General features: G+C 41.6%; 1 protein-coding gene across 1 annotated transcript in view; it reads right to left on the reverse strand.

Moving 5' to 3' along the window:
* The window catches only part of grin2ab (glutamate receptor, ionotropic, N-methyl D-aspartate 2A, b), a 93,796-nt gene extending 75,633 nt beyond the window's left edge, over positions 1-18,163 (reverse strand). The window contains exons 1-2 of the mRNA XM_069166625.1: positions 18,002-18,163; positions 16,955-17,161 (exon numbers count right to left, since the gene is read on the reverse strand). Of these exons, the coding sequence (XP_069022726.1) occupies positions 16,955-17,161; positions 18,002-18,019 (225 nt within the window). The 5' untranslated portion in view covers positions 18,020-18,163. The remainder of the gene's footprint in view (positions 1-16,954; positions 17,162-18,001) is intronic.
* Between the last annotated feature and the right edge of the window lie 355 nt (positions 18,164-18,518).

An 18,518-nucleotide genomic window follows, 5' to 3' on the forward strand; every position in this document is an offset into this window, starting at 1 on the left:
GCTGGAAATGCATGAAGCACAGCTGAATGTACTGAGAGATCACAATATTCATACACACACAGACACATATACACACTCTCCTTGCTACATCTACATTTAATGGGTTTGGATAAAGTCTTTGAGTCTGACAGCTTAACATCTAGCTGTCATTTAGGATTTCATCAATTTTAACGAAAAATGTTCATTTAAAAAGTCACTCGAAATATTGTAATTGCCGCTGACATTTGACATGGTACAGTCATTGCCGTGAAAGTGAAATGATCATCATCAGATATAATTACTTCAAGTTAATACACATCAAGTGATTGATGTGTCTTTTTTTTTTTTACTTCATACAAATATGTGGCACCTTTTCTTTTTCCTTTATGGAAAGTCAGATCAATACATTTATCACACATTACATACTCTACCTATACGTGTATTCACTCAGCACATAGCAGCTATGTATGACCCGACAGACAGCAGCGAGTTGGTTATAGCTTAGCTTGAAGATGACAAACAGGGAGGGAAACAGATGGGCAACATACAGAGAAGATGCTGAAGAAAATAGCTGATGAGGTAAATAGAACAAGGAGCTGTTTGTCGGGCAATGGGACCTAATTGTGTAGATCAATATCAGGCTTAGGAAGGACTCTGGCCTGGACATCAAGACAGGAGGAGAATCCTTAGTTTGCCTGTTAATTACTGGGGTTGCATTCTTCACAATAACCTAGTAATGAGGTGCTGCTCCAGCTTAGCCTGCTTCCACACCTCCGAATCTCGGTCCACATGACAGATTTGTAAAAAGGATGGTTTGCTGCTCAGGGATGGCTCCCCCCCCCCCCCCCCCCCCCCCCCCCCGCCCGTCGCACATAACTGACAATAAGGTCGTCAAAATCTAATTTGAAATCAATAATAGGAGCAAGCAGTATGATTAACGAGGATCTCCTGTCCCTACACACCTTTTCACCTTCTACATTAATGAAAAATGATGACAGAAAAATGGAAACAAGTGTGGAAAAGATCAATGCAGCTTCAAGCTGCTGAAAGTCAACACTAAGAAGTAACAACTCTTAAATTAACATATCGGTTTGTCCACTGAAAATGACATCGCAGGACGTTGCCCCCAGTGTTGGATCATTTAGCTGAAATATGTAATCAATCTCTCATTGTACCTTGCTCACTGAAAAACTAATTATGACAAACCACTTCAAATCATGACATCTTTCGTATTTAAATATGCAATAATAGAAGAATAGATTGTGGTTTAACGAGCGAGCAGCTCTCCATCATAGGTGGGTTTATTGATCCAGTGGGGTTTTTTTTATGCTGCTATTCCAGCACAAAAGAAAGAGCAGAGTCATGTTGGCAAACGTCAGTTTTTACAGCTTCACAGGCTTGAAGTGGGGGACCGAGCATGTCATATTCAATTAAATACACAGTAGTGTTACATGGAAGTGCACCCAGCCAAATTTACCATTATTTTAAGAGTGTATGAGAAGTCTAGGCAGCGCTCACTAATACAATTTGAATATAATTTGTATTTTAGAATCTTAGAATCTTAAACTATGGCAAGCAGATGGGTGACAACTTAAACGAAAAACCTGAATTAATGAGTTAGACATAAAGAATGCAGGTACTTCCACACAAGGCACTGCATTATACAATGAATCAATTAACATTCAATCCTGCTCTGTGGCCCGTAGACAAATGCTGAGCAGGTTTCGCTCTGCCTGAAGAGAACTAAATGACTTTAAAGGAAGGTTCATTATTGGGGCACGCATGGCAGGAGCTTCAGTCACAAGACTGCTCAACTGGCTTTATGTGCTTCAATAAGTAACAGTGACATCTGCATTTAAATCTGTCGGAAAAACATCAGTAAATTGGGTCCGAAATTCTGGTCGAAAGCACACATTTGTTGACCGTGAAGCTCAACTATTGATATGTGAAGACAAACATAAAGCAACTGTTCCTCAGGTGACTGATGATGTCAGTGCAGGACGCGATCAGACTGCGCAGGCCACAGCGATTACATAGAGGGGGATACTAAAGTGCATAAACCCCTCATTACAAAGATGAATGCACATTTGAGAGTTCAGTGGAGCAAAAACCAGTTCTAGAGATGTGGAAAAATGAAACACGGTCAGATGAGTCATTCTTCACCATATTCTCGACAAGTGGGGGAGTGCATGTGTAAAGATTGCAATATTCAGGTATTTCTGCAATAACAATATTCTTTACTATCTGAGAAAATACCGAAAAATGGTCTACAAATTGGAAAAAAAAGTGCTATTGGTTTATATGTCAGCGTAAGCGTAACAGTTTGCCTTTAAATATTGCATACAAATGTATTCAATATCATTGGATATTGGATCCTTTGGAACAAAACCACTTCCACTGAAGTCGCTCTTAACGAACTCCTCCACAGCGGAGCTGCTTTCAGTCGTGAGGGTCGTTGCTGTGTCTATCCTAAGGAAGGTCGGGGAACTCTGAAAGCACAATCAAAAACTATAGATGCACAGTTCCATGCAAAGTGTTGGGTACCAATAGTAAAGATGCTTTCAAAAATTAAGCCATTTACAGTTATCTTTCAATTAACTTCATACAGAGTAGAGTAGGCAGAAAAGCCCTTAATCAAATCAATATTTGGTGTGACCACCCTTTGCCTTTAATAATAATCTTAAGCTTTTCAAGGTACTTAGCAGGTAGGTGGTTTTAAGCCTCTTGGAGAACTTGCCATAGTTCTTCTGTCGATGAAGTCTCAGTGTCTCTCAGTGTTCGGGACTCTTTGTTGTTCCTGTTGCCAAAGATACTGATGTACTTTATGACTCTGGCTGTATGTTTGGGGTTGTTGACATTCTGCAATTACTAAAGTGCAGTGTGTGTATCATTATCCACCCACCCAGACAAGGAATTGAAAAACAAATGTTTGTTGTCTTGATTCGACGGCAGAATATGGTGGAAAGGGCTTGTTTGAAATATAAAATTTGTATTTGTTTAACATTGATGTAAGTTCCAAGTGCCTTCCTGCTTGTCCTCGATAAAAAAAAAACGCCTGCCTGCTCCCTGCTACCCCAAACACAGTCCTTAACAGCCCAACAGCCTTTTTCCATATCAAAATTTCAGCAACGCAGAGAAATGTGTGTATGTGTTAGGGCGACAGACTTTCGTCCGATTCTATCTTTTTTTAACTTCTTTTTTTTTTTTCTACATGCTCGTGGTATGTGTGGAAACAGCGGCACAAAAAATGTCCACAAGAGTTCTGTCATTTATAATTCATTGGTAATAAATATGAATAAACAAGGGCAATGCCAAACACCAGAAAGGACACACTCCCCCCATGATTTGGGGACTGCATTCTGTGTTGTTGTTGTTACTCTGTTTGCGGTTATGTCTATATCTCTGTGTGTGTGTGTGTGTGTGTGTGTGTGTGTGTGTGTGTGTGTGTGTGTGTGTGTGTGTGTGTTTGACTTTGAGGACATTCGTGTTTTTGTGCTGCAGTATGTCAAGCAAGAGAAAGAAAGACACATCCCCTGTGGAGGAGACTAAAAGGCAAAAGGTGAGGGTGGGGCAAGAAGAGGCAAGAGGGGGCAAACTGAAAGTTATTATGGAGCTGTGCTGAGGCGGGGAAGTATGTCGCCTCTCAGACAGGACAGGTCAGACCTTGGAGATGGAAAGAGGACATTTTATGAGGTCGTTTGAAAAGCTCTATTTTATTTTACATTACAATTGCACTTCATACTGTATTTAGGCTACAGTGAAGTAAGTTGTGAATGTAAGAATATAACCTTGAATCCGAGAACCCAAATTGTTACGTCTAGCAACAAATTAAAAGAATATACCAGACAGACAGACAGACAGACAGACAGACAGACAGACAGACAGACAGACAGACAGATAGATAGATAGATAGATAGATAGATAGATAGATAGATAGATAGATAGATAGATAGATAGATAGATAGATAGATAGATAGATAGACAGACAGACAGCTAGATAGATAAAAGGAGCTGTTTGTCTGCATAAAAAACTTCTGTTGGAGAGTTATTTAATTCAAATTTGCATATTAAAAGTGGAGTTGACCCCAAACTATATAAAACAGGGTTACAAGAACATTGCAGGATAGGCTGAGCTGAGACTGGGCACATCCTTATGAATATACGATGGAATTTTTTCAAGCGTTCAATTATTGAAAGGACCTGAAACATTAAAATGACACAGGATGGTTGTAGACGATCATCGGTGAGCCTTGTTAGACAATCTGATGTAATGACGGAATAAATTCACCCTTAAATTTTTAACTAAAAACTAAATTTGTTCTCATTTTCATGCATGACAAGTGCACCAATCTCTTCAAGTATCTATTATTGATAGAGGTGAAGACATTTATTAATCCCCCAAATCTCTTTTGAAGACTACATAACATTGTTAAGCTTTAAGAAAATAAAAGAAGTTGTTTTTCAAATGTGTAGACGTTCGGTCCTTTTATTCTTATGTAATATTCAGACTTCAGACTTGGGACAGACTGGGCATGTGCACCGAGCTGCATTTAAAATGACTCTTTTTTTTCTTTCCTTTCCACGATGAAAATTGTCCTCGTAGCACGTTCTTTTTCTTTTCATGTCTTTTTGCTCCCGCTTCTGTCATACATGCACGTTATAATGTCGTCTCATGTTTGAGCAAGCTTCAGTCCAGAACCACTTCTCTGTAACAGTCACAACTGTAATATGTCCTATGTCCTGTATTTAACCAGGTAAAAGCCTCTGAGAAAAAAAAGGGACAGCCAGGAAGAAGGCGCAGCGTATTTCAAAGCTTACAAAGTTGGGCCTTGTTACCAAAACAACAACACATGGTCAAATACATGTTTTCTTCCAAGTTTCCAAGTTTCTCTGAACTAATTATTAAGTCTTGTGCACAAAGACAATAAAATCAACAAACCACAAAATATTATAAATGTCTTGCTGTCTGTTCGGAAGATTCTTCTGATGTCAGAAATACCACATCCTCATAACGAAACCATGAATTAGCTCACAAAAACACACGCCAAAGAAGTAGCGGACCGTTTTCATCACTGTTACCATAATAAACGGGATTAAAGTTACAATGTGGAAGATCTCCGTTTTGTTCTCTTTGGCGACACCTGTGGTGATAAGCGGTAATTGCAGCTGTGTTTTTGGACTTCTTCCCAGCTCCGCCTAATTCTCCAGCAGAACAACCACTGCTGGAAATCAGTGAACTGTGCACTGCTTCTGACGCCAAAGAACCCCAGACCATTCACTTCGTAACACTCCCAATGAAAAGGCTTTCATCAACCACTATTGTGCTTCTGCTAGAGATCATGACTTAGTGGACACTTATTGTATTTGAAAATGTTTAAGATTGTTACTTTAACGTTGTGAAAAGGTCTGGGTTAAAATAAGTACGTTAGTAAGTTATGTTACGTACGTGACAAAATATAAATACATTTCGCAAAGTTAACTTCCGTTGACTTTTGTTTTCACACGGGACACAAACAGCAGTTTCCTGGGTGAAAGTCCAGCGTTTGATCCATCCATCAATTTCCTCCTGAAACTATCTCCTAAAAAAGAACAATACAACCACAGATAAAAAGGAAGAGATATAGGATACAGGATAAAAACATGTGACATCTATTACAATAGAAAAATGTATACTGGCTCAAACTGGTTGTGTATTACATCGTCCTCTCCTCCCCGATGGAGCCAATAATAATCATAACATGGTGTCTTGCCTTTCTAGGCCAAGCGTAACAAAATAGTCCACTGAATTCAATAAATTGTGAAAGTGACCTGAAAACGTATTAGGTGATTTACTACTGCGAGGTAGTGATGAGCATCCAAGTTTCAATAAGTAGTCAAATCTATCTCTGCTGAGAGAGACCTGAGAAGGCTCAATTATTATTTCCATCTCATCACCATAGTGACAGGCCATTGGGGCTTTTTACATAATGGTCCTGTCATTGCAGCACATTTACATTGAGAAGACCTACTGTGTGAACACGATAAACTTACAGGTGACGCTTAAACCTGACAGGTCAATCCAGCAATTTTACACATTCAGATTCTGAAATATTGTACTATGAAATAATGTAGCTTTGAGGGGAAGACTTGCATTTAATGGCAGCTTCTCAAAAGCTTGATCATACGTCTTCGAGCACCAAAAGTCTAACCGGACTTTTTTTGATGTGTCTCTCACTGCTGTTAAAAAGTACACTTCGCAGGAGGAGAGAGAAGCTTTAAATATCCCCACATCACCAGATGCACCGTCTGGCTGAGACGGCACCTGTCGCCACTGTGGAGGGGAGCATTATACCTGGCTTAATATATTTTGGATGAACTGTGTCTGTTGGGGGAATATTTTTGGCCTCTGCATCGAGCTGCCTGGCAGAGTTCACAACGAGATGACGTAGGGAAAAAAAAGAATGGAAACTGGCTGGATGCTGACAGACTAAAATCATGGAGTGATCAAGGTCCCATTCATGTGGAAATCTGGTGAAAGTCATTGCATGTTGTGGATTACCAAGCAGATAGCGGCATCATTTCATTTGATGATGCCTTAAAAATGTGCCTGCACTTATGGAAAGATACATCTCAGTTCCCTTGATTTCAATTCGTTTTTAATATACCAAATAATCAGGAGTGCAGAATGGATCTCAGTGTAATTTGTTCCTTTCACGTTTGTCATACTCTGCAATATTTGATTATCACGTTATATTTTATGGGCATTTATTGGTATGCAAATTGGCTTTAGATCATGAATCCAGCTCCCCATATTGCAGATGTCTGTTTTTTGTTTACATATTTATCAAATCAGTGTGTGTATCTCCAAGGTAGGCAGCATATCCACACAAAACTGTGCACTGGGGTGCGAGCATAAAAATCTACTTAAGCACAACAATGCACCACTTAAATCAAGGCCTGGGCTTTACACAAATGCAATTACTATCCACAGACTTACTGGTTGTTTTAGGATTATATAATTAAAGTCATAATTATATTCTATAGGACTTTCACAGCTTCACTGCGTTTCACAAACAGGTTAAATAACACAAAAAAAGAAAAAATAGAAAATCTACAGCAGAATCAATAAAAGCAGAGCCAGTGCTCCAGGAAGTCTCCTAGGTGCTATGTTTGTACAAATTGGAGGCAAGAGAGACCTCTGACTGAGGCAAAAACGCAGAGTTACAGCAGTGTAAGTGAGACGAGATAAAAGCATGGGAGGTCTTTATCCAAATCAATAATGGATAAAAGGGCTTAATTCTGAAAACATTCCTTTCTTGTAAAAAAAGAAGCTCAAACTCTGGAACAAGTCTTTCCCAAACTGGAAAATTATTCTTTTACAGTTCTCCAGTAAACATCGCAGTGTCTGTGCATCTAACTGCAGGCATGTCCTTGGGTGTCCATCCACAGGTGGAGAATTTACCCGCATTTACCCCGTCAAAACATTTGATCTTAAATCCTGTTTGCATTAAGCAGTAACGTCACTTTCTTGTCACAGTGTGACAGTGTGACAGTGATTGTGGCTGACAGGCTGACAGCAGGCCGAGACAGGTGGAAGGCAGCAAACCTAAGATTGCTTGGTCCGGTGTCTGCAAATGACAACTGTCTGACAACTTGGCTTTCTGCAGTGCACACATCAAACATTGTTACATAGGCTAGATGTGTAGATAGCTAATAAGCCTTTTACCTAGGGCAACAGAATAATTGATCACAATTAATAGTAATAAAATTGCAATCTCGATTCATGCCTAAATACATTTTTAAATCATTGAGAAATCAGCTAAATCGAAACAAACGCTCCTACTCGCCCTCAACAAATAACAGCGCAGCATTACACCATGAGATACAAAGCAGCAAAAAGCAGCAGCAACGTGTGAACGAGAGACACGAAGAAAAAGACAACGCTCTGAAAAATACTGGTTTCAAAGGTTAATAAGAGACGACAACAGACTAAAGCTGATTGTCTTTACGTCAGCGATTCATTGTTGAGAACAGATCATTCCATTCCTGTTGTCGAGAGTTGATATGCAAGTTTCATGACGGGTATCATACCGAGTTCTGCCTGCCTGCTGATAATTACATGCACCTCGCGGGACAGCACAATATTTTACGATAATATCTTATAAACATCGAACAAAAAGTTCGGAAATTTGTGTTTGGTAGATTATTTCTCTGTTGTAACAATGCTTCTTGGCAATAAATTGTATACCGTTGGAAAGCCTGTTAATTTCCCTTTTAAACGGTGCCCCATTTGTAAGGAACATGCATTTGTGGGATGAGCAGCACAGCCGAGTATGTGGGTTGCGCCCATGAAAAATTTGCCAAATCTTTTCTGCCGATGCCAAACAGCTTATTCTGCTGTTGCTATAGACTCTTGTTTTGAGCTTCCGGTACCCACAGGCGCTGCCAATCAGGTGCCAATCAGGTGCCTGATTGACACCTGATTGGCACCTGATTGGCAGGACCTGTGAGCATGGGCCCTGCTACAGTGGTCAATTGGTGTCTGCTCCAAGAATCGGCATGCCACGTTTGTCTGATCTTGATAAGGCAACTTCAAGCTGGTGTTCCACAAAAGCAAGTTGCAGCATTATTTGGAGTGAGCCCTAGTACCATCTCCAAACTGAAGGCCAAGTTCCATGAAACGGGGGATGTCAGAGACATGGGCGTCCCAATGGGAAGTGGGCGTCCCAAGAAGACGACACCCCAAGAAGACCGGTTCCTCACCCTTTCAGCACTTAGGAACCGTAGGCTGTCTTCTACAGATTTGCAGTCAAGGTTTGCAGGACGATATGGCACACGGCTCTCGGCCCAGACAATCCGGAACAGACTGCTTTGTTTCTTCCTTGTTACTGATAGACTTCAATCATCCAATCCACCAAACAAGAGTCTATAGCAACAGCTATTTTTTTTTCATGGGCGCAACCCACATACTCGGCTGTGCTGCTCATCCCACAAATGCATGTTCCTTACAAATGGGGCACAGTTTAAAAGGGAAATTAACAGGCTTTCCAACGGTATACAATTTATTGCTAAGAAGCATTGTTACAACAGAGAAATAATCTACCGAACACAAATTTACGAACTTTTTGTTCGATGTTTTATAAGATATTATCGTAAAATATTGTGCTGTCCCGCGAGGTGCGTGTAATTATCAGCAGGCAGGCAGAACTCGGTATGATACCCGTCATGAAACTTGCATATCAACTCTCGACAACAGGAATGGAATGATATATTCTCACTAGTGTTTTTTTTAGTTGTCTTCTGTATCAGGCAAATAAAAGCAATACACATTTAAATACAAAAAAAAACGTGAGAATTGTGATCGCCATGTAAAAAAAACCTTGATTTTCATTTTGTCCAGAATCGTGCAGCTCTACTTTTATCAGTAACAGTGTACAGTACCAACGAACCAGATGAGCAGAACCCCTATTAGTCCTGGTATTCTGGACATCTCCACATCTGGATGTAGCCGAGCTTACCTTATGATTGGGATCATAGCCGGCTATAAATCATAGACTGCATATATAAGTGGACCCAAGTATCCAGGTCTGAAAAGTGAATCCAATGCAGAAGATGACTGAGGGCTACAAGGTGTTGGCTCCTGAAAACCTCTGGCTCCAACAGACTTCAACAAAGAAAAGAAAGCACCGATTTCTCTCATGAAATACAAAGGCAATACATTTTTCAACAAGTCATTATGTTGTCATTAGCGAAATTCAATCCTCCTCATCAGTGTTTAGGTGCTTCTGCTAAAAAAAAAAAAAAGAACTCCATCATTGATAATACATGAGGCCTCAAAGAGAGGTATGTTTGGGGGTATGCCTGGTTTGATGGTTCAGTCAGGTTGCTGTATGGGTGCAGGTCGACGGTCAAAGCGTTCTCAGGTCGTTGTCCCCCCCCATCTTGGTGATGTCACAAAGGGCCTTTTGTACAGTTAGACTGTACAGGTAAACTCATTCTTCACTCCAGGGATTTGCCAGGTCTCCTAATTCGTCCTCTTTGGACTGTGGCAAGCACCCTTGCATAAAAAGCAGCAGCTGGCTCTCAGTAAAGCAAAAACAAGTGGAACCCATACATCACAATTAATTTGCTTGACCGCTGGGAACGTGCCATGTTTGTTGACAAAGCTGCATCCACCTCGCAAATCTAAATAATTTCCTCATTTGCATGATCACAGACAACATCACACTTAGGCACTTAACATGACACATATTACCTAGTTATGTTCATGTGACAGTACACAATCAAATACATCATAAACAAACGTTTGTGATGTCATTTCAACATTAAAAACATTCAGCCAGAGGAACTCCAGTTTGATCTTAACCGGCTCAGCTGGGAAACAACTCCGAGCACATAAACATGGAAGCTTTGGGAAGCCCGCAGACTCTTCTATAGACGCTACTATAATTTGTAGCATCTTAAAGCATGAATGGAGGACAGTGATAGTGAGTTACTCGTAACAGTTGCATTTTTATAATAGTTAGTGAAAAAACTGTGGAAACAAAAAATAATGGGAGGAGCAGGAATTTGGAGCCACCGAGGGACGCTTCAAAAGAATACCCCGCGGGCCGTATGCAAATTTATCCCATGAAGTTGTGACAGGAGATCTTCCCTGGTTCTGTCTTTTTCCCAGAGCAGTGCCGTCCGTTAGAGGAATTGGTGTCTCCTCCAATAAACAGAAAAACACAAACTACCGTGCCTTACAGTCTAAAACTGCCCACTTGCAACTTGACAAGCTGAATTGCACGCAACACCCTCAGCCAGCTCGAGTCGAGCCGAGACGGGGCAGTTCACACTGCTGCAACTTTTCTTGCAATGTTTTTCAAATAGTTTCATATCATCTCAAATCTTTGGTCTGAACTGGGTTTAAGAAACTTTCGTGGAAGAGAATGAGACGTCTTTTTGGAATTCGATATGCCAAATTATGAGTGCTTTTTGTTGGTTAATTAAGTTGGCAAGTCATGTGCTTGTCAGCAGAGCCAGACAAGCTTGCAGGTAAATTCTTTTGACTGTCAAACACAGAATAGGTTTCATTTCCGCTACAGTTCTTTCACTGAAATGTCACGAAGACAAAGTTACAGGAAGCCTCGGCTCACTAACAAAACCAAGTAGTTTTGGTTTGTAATTCTTGTATCCTTTTAAATGCTTTTTTTTTACCCTTTTGATTTAAAAGAAAACCCTCAATTGTGGGTTCTTTTTTTTTCTTTTTTTAACTGTAGTTTCATTCATTGTTAATTTGGGAAAAAATAATACAAGGAAGAAAATAAATACATGTCACTTGGGCTAAAACTAATGAAATTCCTTATTCCTAATTCCTTAGAAATTCCTTTGGCAATATTAGTACTGTCCACACATCGCCAGCTTTTTCCTTTTCCTAATGTAGCTGTTGGGTTATCAAGATAATTTAAATTTACAATTCTTTCTACACTGTCTTTTTTCCAACAGAATGATGGCGTTGCAGTAAAAAAAAAAGATTGTGCAGCTCATAATACCATTGTTTAAAGAAGGCCCGACTGTGCCTGTTATCTCCGCTGGTATAATAATGTCTGATTCACTGTAAAAACGTATTAATCATCTCAGTCACACGTCGAGCTAATTGTGCCATAACATATGTAATACATGAAATTTTAACAGTGACAACAACATTTTATGGAATCAGTGAGACTTCAGCCTCTCGCGATGATCCCTGGTGGAGACAAACAAAGTGATGGAATAACACTGCTCGATCTATGTGACTGATCTGTTCTTTAAAGCCATGCAATACCGAATCAAATTGGATCAAATTGGATTTAAACAGCTAAAGCGTGTCTTAACTAGGACAGTGTTATATCCGTCTGAACCCAAATTTGGTGTCTGTAAAAGCATAAAAATTGGAATATGGGTTTTGGGTTTTAAGTTGGCCAAAATGACAGGAGCCACACTGGCCACGCTTAGACACCTCCTAAGCCTCTTTTTGAGAATGGGGAAGAAAGAAAAAAACAGACTGACAAAGTATGAAAGGCCTCATTTAGGGTAACAACTGAGCCTCCTAGGAAGCTGGAAACGTTCTCGCTCTCAAAGCCATATGTTGAGCTTAATACTGATCAAGCCAATTCAAAAGCACAGTATTCAAATTGGAACAGTGTGTGTGTGTGTGTGGGGGGGGGGGGGGTGTTACAATCCAAAATGAAACATCCACCATCTTGAAAGCCTTAAGCTTTCAAATGAACGATGAATGCTGACATCAAAGGATGTATGTGCACCTTTTTTTGAAACAATGACCACTATTAGCATTGAGATTGTGTTATTTCCTGTTAAGAAGGCACGTATCTCCAGAAGCTATAATCAATTTGCCTAAATGTTAAAAGTGTTGCTGGCTGTGCCATCTCCACCGGAAATTATCTCTGTGGCTCCTCTCAGCTCTCAGAAGTGTTTTAGAGACGTTTTTGTTTTTCCATCCCGCAAATGGACTGTTTTGGTTCAGCCTCTCCGCTCTCATCATCCTCATTCCTCGCCACAACAGGCAGCTGTTGTCAGTGAAAAAAGCTCGGATAAACCCAATGTGTGCGATGTGCCTGGCAGATAACAAGTGCCACATACAGTACTTCACTGGGGAGTTACTGTGGTCCAAAGCAGTCATTAAAATGAGCGCAGATTCCGCTTACTTCATTAACTAACTAGAGGCACTTTTCAAAATGAATTCCTATGTTGCGCTGTGTGGCTGCTGGATCTGACAGGAAGAAATTGTTTGCTAACGTGTTCGCCATGAGATTCTAAAAGGATGATTTTCAGCGGGTTTGCACGTTTTTGCGCTTCTGTCAGGTGGCCAAACAATTTAATTGAAACAGCTTATAGAATGATTTATTTGACAAGCAGCTTTACTAGTGATTGGTAAAGACACAAAGACACTACAGGCCCAGAGCATCTGTGTTAGGTTCTTTAAGCCAATAAAAGCAATGATCGGTGCCGTTACAATATTATTTTACCTCTTGATACATATGTCTGTTGGCTCGTTCCCAACATTAGATAGCTGTCACTTTTCACTGAAATTATGGCTGTTACATTTTGTTCAATAATAAACAACTGGCACATGTGTTGTCGCACATCTGACTATCTGTCAATACAGGTCAATAAAGAATATAAATTACTTAACATCCCTTTAACCTTTAGCTCACCGTCTGTTAAACGAATAATGTTTCCAATAATACCCTTCACAGCCCAAAAGACCTCTCAACAAATAGAAATGGTACAATACACTATTTTCGATACAAGTGTACTGTACAGTGAATAAGATGCTAAAGGCAACAATCAAGGTGTCACTAAATGGCTCCCACATTCTGCAACGAGAAAAAGTAATATAGAATAATGACCTCATAACAATAAGACATGAACAAAAGAAATGGCGATAACATGGACCATCCAGCTGCTGTCTGCAACAGAAGCATTTTGGGATCAAAGTGTTTTGACAGTTTTATTGACTAAAATAGAAACATGAAATGATAATTCATACTTTAAATGTACAGAAGGCAATTTCTTGGTTACAGCTCTATTAAGCGTGTCATGTCTCTAAATCCAGCCTGGAACCACCTCTCAAACAGCATGAAGATTATCCTGATTTTCAGCATCACAACTATCTGCCTTTGAGTCATGAAAAACACAAATACAAGTTGTGAGATTGATTAAAAAGGTAGGGTATTATATTCCCAAATCCCAATCCTCGCCTGAGCAATTGGAATATCCTTTATCACGTTTGAAAACCCCAATTTTCAGATTTATTCCAATCCGATTACTTAAATCTTGTCCATGAAGTTTGGGAAAAAACTGTGCTGGAAGTGGATAAGACTTATCTCAAATCTGAAGCAGATGGAAACACTTTGAAACCATTAAAAATTCACAGATGCAGGTGTGCATGAGCCATAACCATTTAGAAATATGCGCATGTGCAGGTCAAACCGCTAACAGGGCCGGCGTTAAATGCAATATGAACGTATTTCACGAGCCATAAATAGCACAATGTAGCTATCTAAATTATGAATGAAAAACCAACATCTTTTAATCCATTTTTGACCAGGGGTTCACGAATATCTCTCATCCCCTCTTATCAAAACAAGTCTAGATGCAGGGATTCTACTAAATATGTAAAACACTAAAACTGTGTGTGAAATGGTGCCACAGCGTCACCACAAGACAACATCTACTCATTTTAACAGGATCACTTCAAAAAACAGTATTAGTCAAACGCTACTTAATATCACTATGGCTCACTAACTCATTAAATGAGACTACCAGCTGCGTTTTGATTAAATGATTAAACAGTGCACGTTCGTAAGAGGCTTCTGGGTTATTAAGAGACCGCACTATCACACATCAACATATACAGGATCAGCGGGGGTCAAATGAATCATTATCATATGTCACTCAGTCCTTTTTGCTGGTAATTACAAGGAAATATAAAATGAAAACACTCATTTTCATCCTCTCAAGCCTCGTGTGAGCGGCGTTTGACCTGTGATTGTATGTACAGAGAAAGCAGCTAGAAGGGCAGGGCGGGCGGGTCTTTTACACTCTTCTGACGGTGAGCAAGAAAATGAGTTAAATCTGTCCGCCGCTGAGCGTCACACGTAACCAAATTTCATTGGTTGATGTCGCGGCAAGATGATCTGAAGCAGCGGAATACAGGCCCAGCAGCTGGTTTAATTGACTCTAAAGAAAGCACTCAGTCAGCAGATGACAGCTAAAGGCCACGCCAGAGGCTTGGTGGCTGCACGGGGTGTAACACCAAAGAGCCTTAAAGCATGTTCAAACATTTGTCAACTTCGGTTGATGGTGAGCTCCAACCCCCCCCCCCCCCCCCCCCCCCCCCCCCCAAAAAAAAAAAAAAAAAAAAACACATTGCAGATAAAGGGATCATTTGCTGTAGCTCTTATCACAGGATATGTCAATACCGCCTTCAGGACAAATATAGCTACAATGCCGGGTAGGACGGGGCATATTCCACCCACAGGTTATTGGGCTTCTCTCTTTTTTAAGCATCTTTATAATGATTCTTCATAAGCTCGAGGTGTACTCCTACCTGTTAAAATCCTCTATGAAGAAGAAGAACAAAGAAGACAATGTGTCTTTGTAAGTTTCATCTTTGTGCTTGTGACTCAAATGCATGCAGCAGCATAAAATACGTTGAAGGGTACTACAGTAATATTGTTATGGCTCGGTAATTATATGTTATGATCCGAGAGATCATTTAAAAGGTGAAGCTATACTGCCGACAATGTCACAGTAAGCACAGCTAACTCTGATACGTTCGTATCACTTCAGTAAAACCAATAGTTCAGCAGAGGTAAAAACTCGATGTACCTTTCATGAAAAGCGCGAGACTTCTGCGTGATCGCTCTCTGAATCTTTCCCCACTTGCAGGCATATGTAGATTTGGGGGCCAATTCTGGGCTCTAGCTCTAAAAATGTCTTGCACAATATCAAAAACCAAAACACAGAGCCCCGGATGACACGGGGTAGACCGAAAGCTCACCTTTTTGTAGCCCCTTTCTCTGCAGGAAACCTCTTTGGAAGAAAAAAAACCCCATGTTTTTACAATAAATTTGTACTCAGCAGAACCACAGGAGAGAAAGACACCTTTGAGTTTTTGCTGCCGGTACAAGAACTTAATGTTAGTGTGAATGTCGCTAATGTGAATGTCACTAATTCCACTTAGGTGCCATCAACAGAGTCTCAAGAGGGCCATCTTGTTAAAGGCAGCACGATAACATGTTGACACCGGCACATTTAGAGTGAGAAATGATATCGATTTAACTGCAGATAAACAGAACGAGTCTCCCTTCTGACGACACTGACAAGAAGCTTCAACACTTCTGAAGTAGCTTCTTTACCAGCAATAGAGTTGCTTCAGTGAACAGCTCACTCAGATGCATCTTGGCATTTTAACACTATGTCATGCTGAAAGCTAAGGTGGGACTATGGGACTAATGTGGTATGCATCACATCACTTTCTTTTTCTTCTTCTTTTCATCATGTTTAGCTTTGTTTCAGTCGCTAGTTTATAGCAGAAGAAATGGAGATGAAAAACACAAAGAGCAGGAAACGCTCTCTGGAGTGATCACAACAAAAAAGAAAGTGAATCGGAAAGTAGGCCTGCTACAAAATACCGTGGAGGTTTTAACAGTGTTATGACATCACACTTGAATTTGTTGCAGCTTTGCAGAAGATATTTCGAAGATAGTAACAGCTCCCCACATTCACTGCTCCCCACTCTATTGCGTTTATGCCCTACAGAGTTGATCTCCTTTTGTGTCATCCCACTATTCAGGAAAATAGGCTACTGCTGAGCGCATCATCAGTCTCTCTGCTCAGTTCTCTACAACACCACGATGACTCTGGTATGGCACGGAAGATCATTTACCCTAAATGATCACGATTAATGTATTAACACACAATATTTAGTATTAAAATGGGGGGCACTCATTTGTCAGCGGGATGATCGTGATGGAGATTAATGGGATTCAGGGCTATATATATTCTGTCATGTCAGACTCCTATACTATTAGTTACCCCCCATGTAACGTGCATGTGTGTGTGTGTGTGTGTGTGTGTGTGTGTGTGTGTGTGTGTGTGTGTGTGTGTGTGTGTGTGTGTGTGTGTGTGTGTGTGTGCGCGCACGCGAGAGGAGGCTTCTATGTCCCTTAGAGGAGGAGAAGACACGTTGTGTGTCTGACTTGGCACAGGAAGCAGGAGGAAAACGGAAGAAAATGTGTTTCTACAACGTGACTGCATTCAAAGCCTGAAAACTGTAATTTGAGATATGAATTCATTACACGGCATCATCAGCAGCCGGGGGATCATGTGATGCAACAGCGCCGCTTAGCGTCGCACGGCCACTCCGCCTGAGCCGCTCTGACGGCGCGCCGCCGCCGCCGCCGCTCCCCTCCTCCCGATCGCGGCCACCAGCCGCCGCGGTCCTTACCTTCGGTGTCACAAAGCTCGGCTGCTGCAGGTTTGCGGTCGCGGAGGGTTTGCGCCTTCTTCTGCGGAGTCCGTGTGATGAATGTTGCGTTTTCCCGCCGTGGTGTGAGGGCCCGTGCAGGCAGCCACCGCGACCTGTCCGTTTACTGGCATTTTGGTTCCTTCTCACGGCGTCAGTGAAACCAGAGGAAAAGTGTTCAAACTTGATCTGGAAAATATGAAGACACCAAATATTATTGCTTCCTGCGTTGCAGCTCTCAACAGCGCAGACTTGTTGACTTTTGACTCTTTTGCTATAAATGGACGCGCGCCCACAGGCTGGTGCCTATATGAGCTCTAAACAATTTTACCCGGTGTCATTATATTCCTCATGACTCATTAGCATTTAAACAGTTTGAGTGAAGTGGCTGCGCGCGTGTGCGCGCGCGCGTGCGCGGGCGTGTGTTACGTTATGCTGTGTAGGAGCAGAAGTGCGCACCCGCGTGCGTGCGTGTGTGTGTGTGTGTGTGTGTGTCTTTTGGGGATTATTAGATGGAAAGCTTGCGTGACGAAAACAAGTTAAATTCAAAGGTGGAATGGTGTACGGCGAGAAAGACAAATTAGTACTGAGTATATTTGTGAGTGTGTGTCAGATAGAGAGAGGAAGAGAGGAAGAAGGAGAGAGAGAAGAAAAACAGCCTGTGGCTCCTCAGTGAATATTCCCCTCACGCTCCTCTCCGGTATCAGGGCTCGTCTATGTAGGGCATGCAGCAGGTTGTGTGTGTGTGTGTGTGTGTGTGTGTGTGTGTGTGTGTGTGTGTGTGTGTGTGTGTGTGTGTGTGTGTGTGTCGAGGACTCGGACGAGCGAAGGAGCGCAGAGGAACACAAACCAGCCACCCGACCTCTGCTCCACTTTAAGGAGAGTGAGTGCGCGGCAGATATTAAACCAACGAACCCCGAAATGCGCTGCTCGTTCCCCGCGTCACCCTCTGGAGAGGAGAGAGTTGGGCTAGTTCCGAACTAAACTAAAAAAAACATTTAAAAAACATTTCCTACTAATTAAGCTCACCCCATTCCCGTGACACATCTCTCCAGGCGGCCAGGTGGAGATGACATTGCAGCCTGTTACTCCATTCGGGTGCCCTCGGCAGGAGTGGGAATCACACACGACTCTCCTCCGTCAGATTAATCCATCAATTTCAACTCCATCCAACCCCCCCCTCCCGCCCCCCAAAAGATACCACCACACGGATAAATCCACCTGTCTGGTTCTGAAGACCTCCACACACCCCCCCTCCATCCACCGCCACCTCTTCCCCCCCCCCTCCAGTAGATAGGTTAGTATTCCTCTCGGTTTAGATGTCAAACGCAGTCCAGTCAACGGCGGAGACGGACTGGGAGAGCGGGAGAAGGAGGAAGAAGAAGGAAGAAGAAAAAAAAAAAAAAAAAAAAAAAAAAAAAAGCCCGTTGACGTGCGGGGATCAGTTTGACTCTAGAATCCAAAACAACGGTTGGTTTGGGATCTCCAGCGGCAGCCCGGCGCGTTCCGCAGTGAGGGCTCGTGGACAGGTCCGCGCGCCTCCTCC

This window comes from Embiotoca jacksoni, unplaced genomic scaffold, assembly GCF_022577435.1.
Source record: "Embiotoca jacksoni isolate LCO1_2020_lvr unplaced genomic scaffold, fEmbJac1.0.p SCAF_4, whole genome shotgun sequence".
NCBI lineage: Eukaryota > Metazoa > Chordata > Actinopteri > Embiotocidae > Embiotoca > Embiotoca jacksoni.